Source organism: Thalia democratica, chromosome 2, assembly GCF_965202585.1.
Source record: "Thalia democratica chromosome 2, ktThaDemo2.hap1.1, whole genome shotgun sequence".
NCBI lineage: Eukaryota > Metazoa > Chordata > Thaliacea > Salpida > Salpidae > Thalia > Thalia democratica.
Genome location: NC_139166.1, coordinates 56,793,735 through 56,813,283, shown reverse-complemented (window position 1 = coordinate 56,813,283; position 19,549 = coordinate 56,793,735). Strand labels below are relative to the sequence as shown.

At 26.8% G+C, this 19,549-nt stretch overlaps 2 protein-coding genes across 3 annotated transcripts; both read right to left on the bottom strand.

The window, feature by feature from the left end:
- Positions 1–8,044: 8,044 nt before the first annotated feature.
- Positions 8,045–17,287, bottom strand: LOC145830266 (cyclin-dependent kinase 20-like). 2 transcript variants are annotated; one of them, XM_082938213.1, is made up of 7 exons: positions 17,186–17,287; positions 14,975–15,100; positions 12,201–12,389; positions 11,655–11,787; positions 10,238–10,299; positions 9,709–9,918; positions 8,045–9,364 (listed from the first exon to the last, which is right to left on the bottom strand). In XM_082938213.1, the coding sequence occupies exons 1-7, from the start codon at positions 17,258–17,260 to the stop codon at positions 9,164–9,166; spliced, it is 996 nt and encodes a 331-aa protein (XP_082794339.1). In that variant the 5' UTR covers positions 17,261–17,287; the 3' UTR covers positions 8,045–9,163. The 2 variants fall into 2 exon arrangements, with proteins under 2 accessions (XP_082794339.1, XP_082794338.1); XM_082938212.1 differs by having other exon boundaries at positions 10,238–10,352; positions 11,657–11,787.
- A 178-nt stretch (positions 17,288–17,465) lies between these two features.
- Positions 17,466–17,713, bottom strand: LOC145830268 (mitochondrial ribosome and complex I assembly factor AltMIEF1-like). The gene has a single exon (XM_082938214.1). It carries the CDS (start codon positions 17,697–17,699, stop codon positions 17,484–17,486), a length of 216 nt encoding a protein of 71 aa, XP_082794340.1. The 5' UTR covers positions 17,700–17,713; the 3' UTR covers positions 17,466–17,483.
- Positions 17,714–19,549: the final 1,836 nt, after the last annotated feature.

The following is a 19,549-nucleotide window of genomic DNA, read 5'->3' as shown; positions in this document are numbered from 1 at the left end:
CAAACTCTAACCGTAATTGATGTCATGTAATTTTATATATATATTAATAAAGTGAACTTGTACTAAATTATTGAAGTTTTTGTCGGTAAAATTGAAAACTAAGTATAAATTGATTTTTTTTGTCTTTTATATATAAGGTTATAAATCTAGCTGTGATTAGTATTAGAATACTAATGTTTTTTAATATCAACTTTTTTAAGGGAAACATTTCAAAAACTTGACTACTTTATTAAAAAAATGAAAAGTATAATAGTCATGTTGTAAATAAAGTTCAATTCTTAATTTTTTTTTATTTGTAATACTTTTTTGTATGAATAAGTGCATTTTGCAAACAAACTTTGAAATTTAAGCATTTAAGTAACACTGTTCTGCGTATTTAATTTTCTCTTCACACAAACTATCATTGAATAAATAAGATCAATAATCATAAACTGAGTATTTTGATAGTTGAGTAATATTCTTTAACTTATATTATAACTTATAGTTATGTTTTTTTTTTCGTTAGTTGTATAACAGAATTTATTTTTACTTATTATTATTTACTATTTTGTATTATTAGTTTAAATTTAAACCAAATTTTCAAAGTGAAATAAAGTTATTTTATAAGTATAATTATGCAAAATATAAACTTTCAAAGTGGAATATAGTTATTTTATAAGTATAATTATGTAAAATATAAATTTAAGTGTTTTTTAACAAAAGATCCTAGTGAAACAAGTTCACTGGAATATATACTATAGTTTATTGAACAATAAAAAAGCGCTCAAAATATTTAGTCCTTGGACCTGGTGCACGAAGAACCTTTCGGTTATCGAGTCGTACACAAGGGATACCTTTTAATGTCTTGTCCAGGACATAATAAAAAAAAATTATACATTATCTTCTTTTATTGTACCGACATATGCTTCAGTGTGTTAACGGATTAACACACATTACTGGGTTATGTAAAAAAAATAAATACTGTAAAACAATAGAAGCTAAGGTAGGAGTATACATGTGTTCACTAAAATAAAAATAATTTTTACAGATTTTTAGAGGTTAACGGACTTAATTTAGACTTTATAATTACAAATATTATATAGTTTTATAACAGTTGGACTTAACATTAAGTATTTTACCTATTATTAACCATTAACCTCTAAATTCTGTAGTAATTATATTTATTTTAATAAATATATGTATACACCTACCTTAGCTTCTATTCTTTTACTTTTACAGTATCTATTTTTTACAGAACCCCGTTGAAGTGTGTTAATCCGTTAACACACAAAAACATATGTCGGTACAATAAAAGAATATACTGTATAATCTGTTTTTACTATTTTATAAGTAGTATTTTTAAATATTGTTCATAAATGTAGTCCTGTTGTTGAAAGTAAAAAATGCTTTTAGTTTTTCTTGTGACAGTATTAAAATATTATACTTGAGGTATTTTATTGTTAGTGACCAAATTGTAGCTGAGAATTTTTTATGATAACAATTGATTAAAACGTTTTACAAGTTTATATACATTACTGTAAAAACTTAAAATTTGGAATTATAATTTTCTTTACATTTTAATGTGTTAAGTTAGTGAAAGTATTTTAGTTCAAGTGAGAATTTAGTTATAAAAATCGAAATGTGAAAACATTAAACTTAATGATAAGATTGCCTATCGGGATTACACTGTTGTTCAAAATTAAGGAACACTGGTTTTTAGTTGATGCTAATTTTTCAATGGTTAATTATTTTTTTTCTAAATCAAAAAATTTAAAAGACATAGTCAGCTAATTTTTAATTACAAGAATCAAAGCTTGTAACATAAAAAAATTATTACGTCAAATAAATTATCTTGGTTAAAGTCTATAAAAGTCTGCTTTAACATAAAAGTATTTAAATACTGTAACTATGTAATACTGAAAGTATTCCATATAAACTTGTTTTCTACAACAAAAAGAGTGTAGTTTTAATGTACATTTTTTATATAAAATTACAGCTTCTAGATCAAAAAACAAGGATTTATATATCTTTAGATTTGTAGCATTATTAAAGTTAAGTAAAGTTTCTTAATTTATTTAGCCTTATATAAGTTATGAACATCTTAATGATTTACAGTTTAAAGCTAGGTTGAAAAAACTAGCTCTTGTCCTGGACAATACGTTAAGCTGTATCCAAGTGGTGTACGACTAGATAACCGAAAAGTTTATTGCACACCTATTCCTAGTACCAATTGTTTTGAGCACTTTTTCTTGTCGTTCAAAAAACAACATCTATTTTCAAGATATTCGTTTTTTTTTGCTACTTTTTATCTTAATAATCGATCTAAAAATTAGTATATTATTTTAGAATTATATAATAAGTAAAAGGAACAAGCAGTTCCAATAACACTGTAAATTTTTTTTATCAGTTAACAAATTTAATTTTCTTTAGATAGTACTCGATTCTTGAAAACTAGCTGAAAGCCACCCCTATCTGATTCAAAATACTAAATTACGAAGTTGCACTACTTATCGAATTTAATTTTATAAGTCAATAAAAAAAAATTGAACTACTTATTGTTTGAACTGTATAAAACCAAGTTTATAACATAGTTCTGTACACAAGGTAAACAATTTGTAAATCTATTTTACTATTTATTTTATAAAATTCATAGTTTTCAAGCAGTTACTATTACTTCTTATTAAACAATTTCCAAGGTAACATTAGTATTTCAAAAGATTGAATTATTTCTAAAAATGCTAGAAGTAATTATGTTTTTCCATTTAAAGCTGTGTTTGACTCGATGATCGAGAGGTCTTTTGTACACTCAGATCCTTGGACAACATTTTTTAGGCATCATCGTTTTCAATCTTACTTCTATTAGTTGAGTTACTTCAAATAAAAACACTTAATATTTTCAGTAAAAGCTACATAACTCTAATATAAAACCGTTTTATTCCTATGAAACATTTGGTTAAAACAAAACTTTTATAAGTTCACTATTAGTTACTTAAAAACTTGTAGAAGGGTTAAAATTAGCAAATGTTAAAAAAATCGATTTATAATTTTTAAATTGTTAGAAACTGTTAGAGTTAGACTAAGCATTTTTTAGTATTTAATAAAACTTATCATTACACTTACATATTATATTAATATATAATTTCTATTTCTATAAGTTGTTATAAAAAACTTTATAGTTTTAGTAGTTTTTATAATTTTGTTAAAACTGTTTTGTAAGATAGTAAATATATAAACATTGTTTTTTGTTTATAGGTTTTCATTTGTACCTAAATTAAACAATATTAATTAGAGTAATAATGTTAGTAAAATAAAGTACATACAGTAATATTACAGCTCTTAAAAATTTTTGCTCCTTTTTAGTTTTAAGATCATGACAGTTAAAAATTATAAAGATCAAACTAAAACTTATAAAGATTAAATAAAAACAATTAAGAAATGTGGTAATTTTTTTAGTATTTTTGTTAGTATCATAAGTTATTTAGATGTGACAAATAACAACTTTCTATTTTCTAAAACAATTATACTCATTTGGTAGTTTAAAAACAAGTTCTGGAAAAAAAACTATTGACCTGCTTATAGTAGAACTAAGACTTTATTTTTCTTTAATTTCTCGTTTTTTTTTAAATTATAGTGTTAAACGAAAAAAAACTCATTTAGCTTAAAATTTCTGTAAGTAAAATATTAGTTTAGTTTACACTAATTTTATAGTTTTCTATTCAAACAAGTTCTACAATTTAAAATTAGCGAAAACTTTTAGAAATCTGAGGTTTAGCCCTTTGGGTAATTTCCTATGTTTTAGGGGGTAAATTTTCTTTATTACAAGTTATGTAAATTAGTGTGTATCAATTGTTTTTTTTAATATAAAAGTTAGTATTAAGCTTTATTAACCTTTAAAATTTACAATTTTTAATATTTAATAAACTTAAAATTAAAATAATCTAGTACTTTTCCTCAAAATTAAACATCAATTTCTATATTGAAGGTATATTTAGTAATTACCTTCTAAGAAGGGGTAAAACATGAAAAAAGTTTAAGAACCGCTGATTTAAAGCAAATAACGGCCAAGAGTCAGAATTAAAAGTAAACACCGTTTTTCCACGGTTTGACTTGTTTAAGTAAAATTTAACAAGATATAATAATGAAACGTTTTAATAAAAAGTATTTTATAAGTATAGCTGAATAGCTTCTTTATAAAATAACAAGAAATTTCATTTTTTATTTCAAAAAAAAGTTATTCTAGTAACTTTAAATAAGTTTAAAAACAGTTTGACCGTTTTCCATTGGTTTAAGAGGCATGGTATGGAGCAGGGTTTCCCAAACCTTTTTTCAAATTTAAAAAGAGTATGGCCCCCTTCAACAAGACTAATCAAAAACTACCATTTAAAAACACCTAAGACTTTTTTTTTGCTCTTTATCTGCAACTAAAGAATATCTAGTGTAAGTTTCAAAATTTTATGACTGCCAAAAATTTAAACCCATCCCCCCTTTACTATTTATTGATAGCCCCAACTTACTAATACCGACCACTTAGAAAAAATCTGGTATAGAGCGTGGGTAGTACAGTTTACCGACTCCTGAGCCATGTTTTTTTGACTACAAAATTACTATCGGCAAAGAACCTCGTATTTAAAAAAAAAAACTTTCTAGTTGTACGCGAAACAAAACTGGCAATTGTTAATCTACATTTAGCATTATTGTTTACAACAAAGCTTCACTTAAATTTTTAAGGTATGCTTTAAATACAGCTTTTCACTGATATAAAAGTAAAAAATTCCTGTTCGGAGATTTAGTTGGCAACTCTTCAAGCAAATCGTTTGTATAAAAATGTCTTAAAGCTTTTTGCTAAAATCATACTAAAACTTATTTAACAGTTTATATACTTTAATTCAAAACCTAAGTTCAGGTAGAAAAAGGTATCGCAGAACAAAACAACATTTTGTATTGATAATCCAAATATTCGTAACTATTATTTATGAAAAGTTCAAGTAACTTACAGTTGTTTTATTTATAAAAGGGTTTTTCAACAAATTATCTTCAATTAAATAAGTATTCATAGTAAGAACTTGTTTTTGATCTACTTAGTTATATAATCTTTATTAGGTATTTAATTTTTCTGTAGTTTGTTCAACTTATATTATAATAATAAGTTTAAAGTTTAATTTTAAACATTTTTATAACTTTGATACAAACATAACTATACTAACTTTAAACGTAGTGCAATTGATAAACAAAACAATTTTAGCTCTATATGAAAGTTTAAAAAAATATGTTTTCACGCTAATATGTTTTTTACATATGTTTTGTAAACTTTTCTTTAACCTGAATTTAAAATTTGCTAAAGTTTATTGGAAAATTTATTGTAGGTACCAAAAAAATGTAATAATACATACTTTTTTTTGTAATAAATTGTTTATTTCTTCCAAATGAGTTGTTTATAATTAAATAACTCAAATCTTATGTTAATACATGCTACAAACTTTAATTATTATAATTTATTTTTTTTCTAGATTATTCTAAAACAGGTTTCGTGTATTCGCATCTTAATTTAATATTTTACTAATACAAAACTAAATATTTTGTCAAATCACTAACAGTTATGATAAATTAGTCTGATTATACAAATACTAAAATAGAATAAAAAAGAAGAACTAGAATAAAAAGATAAAAACAGCTTTTATAAATCGAGCTGATTGTATTAAAAAATAAGCAGCAGTTATAAAGTTGACTATATTAAATACAACAGTTGTTATTAAAAACATAGAAGTTCATTCCTAAAAAATTCTTAACAAACAAAATGACTGAAATTAGTATTTGTTAAAGAACCTTATATCGCAAGCCTCTTTTATTTTTTACCATTCGTTCTACAATCATTTGATACTTTTTCTGAATTTGCATAAACTTAGCCAGTGACCATGCATGCGGGATCACACTTGAGAGCACTGCATTGTTTTAATACACTTCTCTGTTACAATGAAAATAGACAATGTGATTAACCAGTTGCCATTCTTTAGCTGTAATAATCAAATCGGAATTATACTTATAAGTAAGCACATAATGCTGGACACTTGATTTTCTAGTCTCTTAAGCAAATGTAAGTTGAGTTCCGCTTTGTATCCACACATTAAACAAGAAGCAAGGCTTTTTGTTTTGTTAGTGCGAAGTCAAAGTCTATCTGGATTATTTTTGGAATCTCACACGCTTTAGAAAAATAGCTCAAATGGCAAATTAATTTTTGCGCTATTGCTAATAGCAACATTATACGGTCGTCCAGGAACAATGAATCTTTAATGACTAGCTGAAGCTATATAGAAAAAACGGGGTATTGACGAGGATATTAACATTGATATTGCCAGCTTAGTGTTGCGTGTATTGACTCGCAAAAAAAAAAACATAAACACGATTTAAGGTAATCTTTCAATTACAAAGCGTATCCTGAATGTAATAACAAGTGTGGTCTGGTCGCCCTCCTGCAAAAATAATGTTTGAACTCGAAATTTTCATTCACAACCAATGCGTTATCAAAGCAATATATGATAAATTTTCCTTCGAATTTTTCCACATATTCTTTTTGAATGACAAAAACGAAGCATGTGACAACTCATCAGTACTTTTCAGCTTCAGACTATCATAAGCCTGTGGATGCATGGTTTCATTTGAAAACATCTCAAAATTTCCTAGTGATGTGTTTGAAGTTAGCTTTATAATTTAGAAACAAAGCTAATTAGAAAAGAAAAAACGAAGTTAAACACACAACTAGCCAAAAATTGAAAAATAGCTTTATTGACATTCTATTAACTTATATTCGTTTAAATTTTTAATTGCTATCTTTTTTTATGGCCTGTATGTTTTACGTTCTTTTTAACTATAATATTCTTCTTAACTGCTTTGCATTTCATTTAACTAGACAAATAAGCGAGTACAATTCAAAAAATTTAACGTGATCCACCGGATCTAAACTTGATTTTTTAAATTAGGACCCAAATCTTATTTTGAACTTAGGATCTGGTAATTGAATTGTCTTTTTATTAGTGTTTTTACAAAACAAACCATAAATTTTTTTACGAAACCATAACTTTCCTTCTGTTTAAACCCTGGAGAACAAATGTGTTAAGTTTTAGAGCTTAAAAGTAATTATAAAGTACTAAAAATGTTTGACGAGATGCTATAAATATTTTGAAAATATCAGAATATCAAAATTAGAATATACTGCTAAGCTCCTACTAATACTTTTTTAAGTTTGCATCAACAGCAAGCAAATTTCTTAAGAACCACGTTGAACCATGATTAATTGTAATGTTTAGTGTTTACTACACATCGTAAAATCTAAGTGCGTTTCTTCAGAAAACACTTCATTATCAAGTTACTCGCCTTTAAAATTTTAAGATGGTTGGTTGAGAATGAGTTTATCAATTCTTGAATTTTTATTACAAAAATCAACATAGGTTTCTAAATGAAAGTAAAAGTGTAAGCTATAAGTCAGTTTTTGGTGTACTATGATTTTACTCTTTTCAAACTGTTACCATAAGTATTCTTGAAGATGGAATATTACCTCCAGTAGTCATGGTAGAAATACAGTAGGTTCTAATTACCAACTTCGGACATTAAAAAATCAAAATTCTATCCTAGTTGCCGAAATTCTACAAATTAGCTATTTTACTTACTTTTGACAAATTGTTATGTAAAAAATAGGCTTTATGCTTTAACACACAACAACGAGAACATTTTTAAGAATTTTTATTTTTGAAGTATGTACTAAGGTACAGATAATGAAAGAGATAACTTGATTAACGTAAGTTAGAAAAGTATCAATTAAAAACCTTTTTCAAAATATTTTCAAAACAAAATACAAAAAAACTAGTTAACATGTATAAGATAAAATACTACAAGCTAAACTTATCAACATTTTCAATTATGAATAATTGTTTATAATAAATTTGTTTATGTATTTTAAATGTAACACAATGTTTTTTTTGAACATTATGGTACAACTTTAACAAATCTACAAAACTTAAAAAGCAATATTTTTTTAAATATCTTTTCAATTTTAAAACAAGGTTTCTACGATTCCACTAAAGAAAAGTGAAAAATTTTTAAGTCAAACAATTGCAGAAGGATTGAATTGGGAAAAATAGTTGAGATACTGAAAATTACATAGTGGTGTGAAAGTTTCTCACACTTTGGGTATCAACAAATAAACTTTGAGGTCTAGCTATAAAAATTCAGTCAAAAAATAAAATAAAACAGATTTGATAGTTAAAAGTTTAAGTTAAATATACTGGATAAAGTAAAATTAAAGAAAAAACACCACTTTTTATCATAAGTTAGTGTTAACAATTTTTTTTTTGTAATTTTGATTGAATTTTCCAAATGTATTTAATACAACAGTTGAAATGTAAAAATACTTCAAGTGTTTTGATATATGAAATAAAAATTTCTTCACAGTGTTTGAAAATGTCTTCAGAAAAGCTTGATCAATCACAGTTAAATATTTGCAATAAAATACAACAAAACTATAAAACAATAAAAGAATGTGTACAAAAAGAAATGTTAAAAATAAGAGCTAATACCAGGCCGGTGATAGTTGTTGCGCAGAAATAAGCAAATAAAAAAGCACCATTTGCTTTTACTATTTGTGAAATTTCAGTAATACAAAAACAACTCAATTATTTAAGACAATTGACTTCACTTGAAAAAAACATTTAAAGCTTTAACAAGAAATTTTAAATTCCTAAGCTTTCAAATATAAGAAAAACACGACTCAAGCAAGACTCTTAAACAAATCAAAATAAAACCTCCGATTTTCAGTGATCGACGTAAAATCACGAACCAATAAAAAAGCTCTTACTTTTTCAGGCTATAACCCTTATGAACAGCAAAATACGTAAAAAAAACTATCAATAAAAAAACCCCAATTGACCGACACGTAGTGCGAGAAGCAATGAAAATAAAAGACATAAAACTTGTCAGGGTTTAACAATATTTCAAACAATAAACAAAACCCACCTCACTGACCAACGTGCAGTGGGCGAAGGTTAATAAAAATGAAATACTTATTTCTTTTAAGGGTCTAACAAACCTTTTAATCTGCAAAATATATACAAACTGGAAAACAGTCATTAAAAAAAGGAAAGAGTTGAACTTTTTCAGGCTTTTAAAACGGCAATTCAACCAACAAAAACCCCCCTCACTGATCGACGTAGTGGGCGAAGGTGCTCCTGTCGACCGTCCTCACCTCCCGGTCGACGTCGTACTCCCGCATGCTCCGCCTCGCCGCCAGGTGGAGCTGCGTCACGGACCTCGTCGGGATGGGAAGCTCGGAGTGGTGGGCGGGGAGGGGCGAGTTGAAGAAGTAGCCGTCCAGCAGCGCGTCCTCCGCAACTGTCCTCTGTGAAATTGTTTGTTTATTTGAACTTTACTTTTGAAGAAATAAATAAAAATCTCAAAGTCAAGTTCTCTGAAGTATGTGCTTGGTCATGAAGGGAGCTTTGTTTTTTTGAAACTGCAAGTTCTAAAAACTGTTTAATAGGATTAAATATTTTTTTTTTAGTTATTTGAACAACTTGAATATCTCAATGGCAAGAAAAGTTTTTAAAGGTAGAATGTCATTTTCAGGATGGTCTAAGTAATCGAAAAGACCAGAAAAATATTCAATTGTAAAATTTTATTGCAAAAAAAAAAAAAAAAGAAGTTACCTAATCACATGAACAATAAATCGGATTGAAATCGAACCTTCGTGGAGTCGTATATGAGGAACTTGCTCAGCAACTCGACAGCGTCGTCAGTGGCGTCGGGTACCACGTTGCCTAGCAACATGGGCGGGTTGCTGGGGAAGGTTATCTTGTTGTAGTCGGGCAGCTTGCTCATCTGGGGCCAGCTTCTCTCGCTAGGTGTCCCCAGAACCCGCATCACGCAACACAGCTGCTCAATATCGTTTTCTCCCTATGGAATAAGTAAAAAAGATGTTTTTACTTGCTTCAGTATGTTTTGATAAGGTTATTGAGACAGTTTTTAAAAGACAGTTTTTGAAACAACAACAAAAAAATTTGCCTACCAATAAAATAATTTTAAGCAAAAAGTATATTGTGTTTTAAAAACGACAGGAATGTTTTCAATTTTATACAAAAAAATCTGTTTTTATTTTTAAACTGTTCTAACTTAGTTAACAAACATAAACAATTTACAATTGCATTTCATTATTCTAATTTGAAACAACTTTAAACGCTTTTAAAACAAAACAACTGTACAAGTTTCAACGAACGGGAAATAGGGGCGAAGAGTTGAGGAGTTCCCCGAATATGCAACCCACCGCCCACAAATCCACTCCTTCGTCGTACTTGCGGCTGCCGTACAAAAGTTCTGGCGCTCTGTACCACCTGGTGGATAGAAAATATAACAGCTAAAGTGTTTAACTACAAACAACAGTGAAGATTAAACAAAATTGCAAATTAACATTAACTAAATTCGCTCTCTATCACCTGGTGCATGAGAATATTGGTGTAATAAAATAAAGGAAAAATTCCAGTCAATTAGTGATGTATAAGATACTGTTGAGCAAGGGTGCAATAAAAGTATTTTATACAGGGTCTATGCAGGATTTCCCAAAGGGGCCAACACCTTTTGGGGCTGTTTTTTAAAAGTCGAGGGTAAAATGTAAAATATTGATGTGGTAATTAAAAAAATTTCCCAGTCAAATAGTTATATGTAAAGCTGCTGTTGAGCATCAAAGCAATTGAAATGTTTCATACAGGGTCTGTTGGAACACACAGTTTAAGTGCATGTTGTCGTGAACACGTTCAAATTTTTAGAAAATTTTTAGAAAAAATGTAAAGAATTAAGTAGACAAATTCATAAGGTAAAGGCACATGACATAGATGTAAAAAACACTTAAAGTGGCTTTTTTTACACAAACCAAAAAATATAATGTATAGAATAGACATGAAAACATTTATCATATTATTTTCAATGAAAACTATCCTTATAAAGCAGGTATTTCCAACTTAAAACTTCAGTTTAACTGAATAACTGACATCCCTGTTAGTTATTGCCAGTCTGACGAAACTAACAAGTCAAAAACAGGTAAATGCTAATAACTGTTCGTAATGAATTGTCTCTTTTAAATAAAAGCTTAACTAAAAACAATGACCATGGCATTTGAAATAGGTAATCACGATTATAAAGTTATGCATTTATAAAACTATGTAGTAAGCGTATAATATTCAAATTATTTTTAGTATTCAGCCAGTTTTAAACGAAATAACTTTCAATTAATAGTTTTTAACACAAAAATGTTTATACTATACTTTGTGCAATAAAAAATGTCATACACTCTGCATTAAATTAAAATAAAATAGTGTTAAAACTACTATTAAAATAATTAGCACATTTTTTTGATACGTGTTCAGTAAAAAAAACATGTAAATAACAAACAATTTTATTGGAAACGTTTAATGGTTTATTTAACGACGTACAAGTTAAGACCTTTTAAGATTAAAAAAATAAAATTTTGCTTAATCTACCACTCAAACTATTTTGTACTTATAATGACATCATAACTACATGATTATTAGTTATACTATATTATTTACTCTACGTTACTAATGTGGACCAAACAAACCTACAAATTATTAAAAATGAACAACAACTATTTTATAATTTTACTCAAGTATTTTGTGCACACCTGGTGGCAACCTGATGAGTGTACTGCCTCTCCGACGGCTTCAGCTTCCTGTCGAAAACTCGAGCCAGGCCGAAATCGGCTATCTTGAGGTGGCCTGTTGAACTTATCAGCAGGTTTGCCGGTTTCAAGTCCTGTTTGAGTAATAAATCAAACAACGAATGAATAAAAATTAATAAGTTTCATGTTGAGTGCCAGATTAAACGTTGTGCTAATTTCAGTTTGGTGTTTAAGATCTAAATTAGAAGCTGAACCTATGCATTAATACTTGATAAAAATTGAACACCTTTAAAAACCTGTAACAAAACTGAATAAAAATAAGCTTAAAAATCCGTACGCTTCGTAGAATAACTTTGGCATTATAAAAGCTTCAGTAACTTAGTATAGATCAAGAACTGACACTTGTTACAAACAAACCTTAGTAACTTTAGTAATGAAGCAACAACAAAAAAAAACCATTGCTAAGCATAAACAATTGAAATACACAAACAACACCATAAACGCTTCGGCAACAAAGCAACACAAGCAACAGACACTTGTTGCAAACCCTGTGCATGATGCTGTTTCGGTGGCAGAAGGCGACCCCCTTGAGCAGCATCATCATGTACGACTTCTTCTGCTCGTCCGTCAGCCTGCTGTCGCTGTTCCTGATCACTTCCGACAAGTCCGACAGCATGTACTCGAACACCAGCACGAACCCCATGCCGTGCGGGAACACGTCGTGCAGTTTCACCACCTGTGAAAATTGAAAGCATGAGTTTAAAAACCGCTGAAGAGTTTTGCATTTCAGTTGAAATTCTGCTGCGAAACAAGATGGAGTCGATTTTTAAACGCTGAGATTAAGGCAGTTTTACATAGGTAATCAAGTTTTTTTTTACTTTAAAAGTTTACTGTAAACAAATTTATCCTAGATTTTTAAAGTTAAGAATCCCTTCTTATTTCATTAAGCACAGAAAAATCTTTATTCAAATGGGGTATATAAAATATCAAATTTTATAGTACAAAATCAGGCTTAAGAACAATTCGAAAATGAAATTCAATTGTGAAGGTATGAGATTTTATTTTACAGGAACACTTCATGCAGCTTCACCGCCTGTTTTAGAAAAATAACTTCTTTATTTTGTTATGTTTATTTAGTTTTCAGTAGTGAACTATCTGAAAAGATATATAAATAAATACAATGAGTTACACAACTCTAATCCACCCAAGCTCTTTTTAAGCACATAAACACCTTTATCATACAAGAGGTTAACAGTAGAAATTGTTAAAAATGATTTTCAAATTAGTCATTTTAATTGAAATATTTTTAAAATCATGTTTTAGGTATTTTGCTTTCGCCACCTCAGTGTAAACGAATCGAAGTGATAATATTTTGTCAATTAAAAAAAATATCTCAGATACCTGGTATACATTTTCAAACTTAAACAAAATTCAAAGAAGGAACGAAAGATCAAAGTTAGTTGGTTCAGTAGGTAACGGATAGCAGATGAAAACTAAAAAAAAAAAATTACTTTCCTTATTTTCTTCTTCATTTATTCAGAATTTTCTAAGTTTTCATAGTTTATTTTTAACTTAACTTTAGTATGTAAATTCAAAAACTTTTTACATATTGAAAAAAAAGACTTCTTAATTCACATTGGAGTTTATTTGAAGTTAAAGTTCAAAAACTAAAAGTTTTGAGCTCTTTTAATTCCCAAAAAATTAAAATTTTAATACTGTTAATAGAGTATTTCTAAAAAATACCTAGCTTAAAAACAAACAATTTGATAGGTTTTAAGTTAATTTTTACTCTTTTTGAGAAAACTAATTTAAAATTTTTTTTACACGTGTATATAAATTTTTTGAACAAAATTAGTTATATTTTAAAACTATTTTTAATGTTTTATTTTATATAAAGTGAAATATAGTTTATACTATAAACTTTCATATAAATACTGGCGTTAATTTTTGTAAAATAAACAATCTGAGCACCTTTTGCCTAAACACCTATTCACAAAACTTTGCTAACAATTTTATGAAGTAAAAGGAGAAAAATAACTTAATTACAACATTCTGAATCTTAAAAAAAAAATTTAAGAAAAGTTAGCAGTAAAGTTAAAAATTGTTAGCTCAATATAAAGACTAATTATAACAAACTATTCTGATTTACAAATTAATAAAATGGGTAACATTACTATCTTTTTAATGAATTCTGTCAACAGGTTTTAAATTTTGCTTGTATATATGAGTCAGCCTCTAAAAAAAAGTTCTTCTTTATTTCATTAATTTTAAAACTTTTTTAACTTTTTGCCTATGTTTTTTTGTAGAAATCTTGAAAAAAGTAAAAAATAATTTCATTTTGATTAAAAACGTTTCAGTAGTAAAGATAAATAGCTACTGTCAGAGATCTCTCTACCTAAAACTAGCTGTAGTAATCGTAAACTAGCCCGAGTACACCTTAGTTTATCAACAATCCTAAAAAATATTCATAGCTTCAATTTTTTAAGCAAACATAAATTGAGCGTAGTAGTGTGTACATAAAAACTTTTTATTTAAGGAAATTTGTTTAAAATACAAATAAAAAGAATTATTTTATTTTCAACCTGCTTTTCATAGTTAATAATAAGTTATTTGTAATGCAACTACTAATACAACTTAAACTTAGAAAAGTAGATAATAGTTTAGATTAAATTGCAGCCATGAATTATTATCAATTATTCAATGTGCACAAAACGTTAAAGATACTGAGAACCATGTGTAAGTATATGTAAGCTTTTGAAGTACAAAGAGAAAGATTGAAAATATGTGCTTCCACATTTTGATTACTAAATGCTATGAAAAAAATATATATTGTATTCAGTTAGAGCTAGCTATAAGGTGAACATTTTTACCTAATAATCAATAAAGATAAAAATTTTTTTGAACGTCAAGCAAGTAAATTAAATGACGTGTAATACTACCTGCCCCTTTAAATTTAACATTAAACTAACCAGGAATAAAAGTTTAACAATTTATTTTAATTGAAAAAAATTTCCTGGGTGACACCTCAAATATGTTAAAAAACTGGCCTGAATATTTCAAAAATCTTTTAAAACTATCCTAAGGTTCTGTTACAAACCAAACAGAAAAAACTCAATTAAAAATTAAGTCAAAACTATTTTATCAAAAAAAAATACCTTTTTTTTAATAATAGTCAATATCAAACACATACTTCAACTTTCAACTTATATACTAACAGCTAGGTTTTAATTTTCAGCAGCATAAAAATGTAGTGTAAACAGTTTCAAGATTTGTATTTTTCTGTGTGTTACCATTACTATATAAACGAGTATTTAAACTTACATTTTGTGCGTCTTCAGTGTCACTGCCAATCTCCTGCAACGCTTTTATTTCTCTCAACGCTTGATTAGGTATTCCGTCGTCAAGCTTGCGAAGGGGAATCTTTTTTAAAGCTACCAGCTGCCCGCTCTTAAATAAGTCTAGTTAACCAATTGTTAAAAAAAAGATTTTGTAAAAGCTTGTACACTAAAACTATAAAAATTTCAACATGTTTTTAAAACTAAAATAAACTTTAAATATTTTTTTAAGTACTTAAAAATTAAAAATGTTGTCCAAAAAACATCTTATACTTATTTTTTCATAGTACAGTATTTATCATTTATCGGGACATGTTGGGCAAGAATTTTCTGTAAACATGTCCGAATAACCATTTTTCCGGATAAGTACAAAAACTTTTTTTTATAAAATAATACAACTGCTGTATATTATGCAATGCATAATGAACAAAAATAGCTCAGCTCCTCTTTTTCTGCTTCAAACTTTTGAAACTTTTCTTCACTTTTCAAAATGTTGAACAAAATTGACCTGCCTATGCTAAACTCGTCCATTATAAAAAACTTTGACAGATTTTTTTTTGCCATTTTAAAAACTTCTAGATTATTTCATATTGTTAGTGCAACTTGTTTTCTTTTTTATGATGTCTTGTCCATTTCTAAAACCTGGTGTGTTGAGTGTGTCAAACTTGTACTACTTATAAATAATTAAGAGCATAGGGTGGTCCAACATTTTTTTATACTAAAAATAACATTGGATCTCATATGAAAGTTTGAAGTACAAACTACAAGACAGTTTTTATAGAATAAATAAAAATCTTATCTAACTTTTGAGATATCGTATTTTTTATAAAAATTTTCAATACAAACGTCTAGATCACACATTTTTAAGAGTCAATTAACAGACTCGGAAATTTAAAAAATACTAAAAATCTAATTTTTCCTCCATTTTTTGAGCTAAAGATCTTAAACTTTCAGCAAAAAATTTAAGATAAAAAAAAACAAAAAAAAAGGTAGTTTTTTTTAAATAAAAATTTTATTTTCAAAATTTAAAAAAATAGTGCATTCAATCTTTTTAAAATATTATAATCCACTTTCTGTAAAACTTTGAAGAAGATTTGTTGAAAAATGAAGGAGGAAATAGATTTTTGGTGCAATGGTCTTTTTTTGCGTTTTTGGTTTGCGCCTTCTATTAGAAATGTATTGAGGTCACCAACATTGATCGCTTATGTCTAAAAAATTACTTTGGATTTTCTCAAGTGGTTAAAAGTGTCTGATAGCTCAGATAAAACTATATAAAATAAGAACAACTTGTATAAATCAAGGTGGACCCCCTATGCCCATAAACAAAATTTGTTGCGCACCTCATCTTAAACAAAAATTGTTTGAATTAAAATTCAAGTATAAAAAATATACATTCATTTTCTAGAAAAAAAAAATTACTCAAATATCAAAAATAACTTTAAATATAAACCTTGAGTCAAATCTTAAATAACATTGTTTAAAAATGTTTAAAAAACTAAAAAATTTTTTGAACTTTCTTTTTGACTGAAACTGTCCGGATAAGTGGGCGTCCCGATAAGTTAATAAGCACTGTACTTATTATTTATATGAATGTGAAATAGCTTATCAACCGTTTTTTATTACTATCAGTTATTTGTGATTTTAGTAATTAAAAGAATATTATTTGAACAATGCTGGATATGGAATTCAAAAATTGAATTATTTAAATTATACTCTACTAATATAAATAAATCCTTCTAAAACAATTATAAAACATAAATATTTGTGTATATAGTAAACAATTTTTAGTGTTTTAAGTTAGATATGCATGAACAGGTGATATAATTACAAAAGAGTTTCAAATTTGTGTTCATTAATTTAACAACTTCATAAACATCTTATCTAGAAAAAACAACAAAATGTTTCAAAAATTCAAAAAAAAAATTTGAAACAAAGTTTATTAGATATATCGGCATAACTAAAAACAAAAAATAAAAAAGTTATTAAACAAAAATAAATATGTGTAAGTATTAGAAATTAGTTTAAAAAAATAGCTATCAAACACTTCACCAGAGATTTTATATTAAATTTAGCTTTAATGTTGAAAATTACTGCAGTTATAAACTTTACTTACAACATTCTAAATTGTATGACTTACATCAGACAGTATTGAAAAAATTTGAGATATAAATAATTTAATCTTATTAAGAAAATCTACCTGAATGTGTTTTGCTTTGAAAACAATGCCATGAGCACCTTCTCCAATTCTTCCAAGTATATTGTACTGATTCATTAAAAATTATACATCTAGTGCTATAATAAATAATTGTCAGCACAATTTAGAAACCGATTTTAAAAACAATACTTGTATTGTAAGTACTATAAACCTCTTATTTAATATCAAAAATAGTATTACTAATAAAATTTTTTTCATATACAGCTAGCCAAACTGAAAACAATAATTCAACATATAAATCACACATTTCCTATTTAAAAACAATTAGTTCAGAGTCGATTTATAACAGTTTTCCTTGTTCTTGTTTAAGAAAAGCGTGTCCTTTGTCCAGATGAAACTGTTTTTCTGCTTGGTCTGTCACATGCTTGTACTTTGTAAATTCTTCCTTGATCAGCCTCTGGTAGAAATCTTTATCGGTGTACTTCAAGTTCTTGTAGCCATGGTTCAAAAGTGCCTTGTACAACGTTTTCACTGCTTGCTTTGACCATGTAACCATGTTTAAGATATATAAATTTCTAACATTGAAAAAAGCTTTGTTAGTATTTTTTAACTATAATATCAAACCTTGAGTTAGAACCATATAAAGTAACACATAGTTAATATAGTTCTCTTAGTTTTAAAAGAGTAACAAAAATACGTCTGCTTGATAAAAGCAATAACACCATAAAAAATAAAGTGTCTTACTTTAATTAAAAAATAATAATGTCTTGTATATAACAGCTTTAAATGTAAATTAAAGCTAACAATCTTAGTTAAGCATAGATATTTTATTATTTTAAAATAGACACTTATAACAGTGCAAAAGTTAATCAGTTGTTTATAGATACTATTGTTTTTGTATTAAGTAACTGAATAAAAAAGTGTCTAGTAAACTGTTTGATGTAATATATTATAATACTTTTCTTAATAATATATTTGTCAAGTTTTTAGTGTGGTAAAGTTTTTAAAAACTTGCTTATTTATTCTTATATTATAAAAAAAGTTAAGTCAAATGTACTTCTATGGAAAACTCTATTTTTACTTAATTATAGTGACTTAAAAAAAGAATTTTTCGTTATAAATATGAATTATAAAGTGTTTATAATGTTACTGTAAAATATATGTGAAATTTAAACAGTGTAAAACTAAATTGAAAAAATTCCTTCAATTATTAAAACTAAGATTTAAGCTAGAAATCAAAGGTTTTTAAAATAGTAATGTAGATATCTACCACAAAAAATTAGTAAATACTAATATATAAAATTAAGGCTGGAGGGGTTGACCCTTTTTTACAAGTTATCTTATTTCCAACATCTCTAATTTAGGCAGCAAAGTGTTTACCCTTTATTTAAAATCAAACCATTTTTTGGGATATAAATGTACAAATTTGAAGAGTTCAACAGGCTTTTTGAAGGGTTTTTATTAAATTAAAAACAATTTTTTTTAAACTCTTACCAGTATAACAATCTCAATTTCTTTTTTATAATGAAAGGAATATTATTATAACAACACCAAGTCTAATTCCAGAAGAAATAAGAAGAAAAAGTACTATTATTCATCTTTTTCAAAATTTTAAGAAATTTGGCAAGTTTTTTTTGTCAAAAAGATTATATTACTGAAACAAAAAATTTTTTTTAAATTTGGTGTTATCTTTAGAAAATAATCTATCACCCTTTTGCTTCAAAAAATTAAGTTAAACATAATTTAAGTTGTTTCTTTTTTGCCCTGCTAACTCTTGTACTAAACTTACTATATCTCAAGTATTAACCAAAAATGTTATGTTAAAAAAAATATATTTCAAGGCATATAAACTGAGCTTTCAAATAAAAGCCAATGTTAGTTTAAAAAAAATGGAATATTGAACCAACTTATGGCCTTATTAAACTTTTACTTGCTATCTTTAGATACGTGATTACTTTGATAACTTAATTTTAACTAGAGATAATAATTTTTAAAATTCTCTCAAGTATATAGTATTGTAAAAACATATTTTTAAGTAAAAACATACTTTTGTAAAAAAATAAAAAGTCTTTGTACTATAAACCTTTGATTAGGATTTTAATTTTAATAACAACTACACATTTTTGTTTTATTATTGAATACTTTATCAATTTTTTAGTTTAGAATACCGTTTATAAAATAATTATATAAATAACTTTGGCCCTCAACTTTTTTTTGTAAGATGCGCCAGGCCAGCAACTTCTTCTAGGAAAATTGGCTTTTGGGAAACTTTTTATTAAAGGCTGGGGTAAACACTAATTTATAATAGTAAAAATAAAACAGTTATTTAATTTATGACATAATTCAGCTGCTTTTAAGGGCCTATTCTTACATTAAGTCAATCAATCAACTAAAACTAACAGTTAA

What these genes read in the sequence shown, in the direction of transcription:
- LOC145830268 (XM_082938214.1), bottom strand. Translation starts at nt 17,699, where the DNA reads ATGGTTACATGGTCAAAGCAAGCAGTGAAAACGTTGTACAAGGCACTT.
- LOC145830266 (XM_082938212.1), bottom strand. Translation starts at nt 17,260, where the DNA reads ATGAATCAGTACAATATACTTGGAAGAATTGGAGAAGGTGCTCATGGC. An exon ending in TCAAAGCAAAACACATTCAG is followed by an intron (nt 15,101 to 17,185) that starts GTAGATTTTCTT and finishes GACTTATTTAAG; the next exon opens with AGCGGGCAGCTGGTAGCTTT. An exon ending in GAAACAGCATCATGCACAGG is followed by an intron (nt 11,788 to 12,200) that starts GTTTGCAACAAG and finishes TTACTCAAACAG; the next exon opens with GACTTGAAACCGGCAAACCT.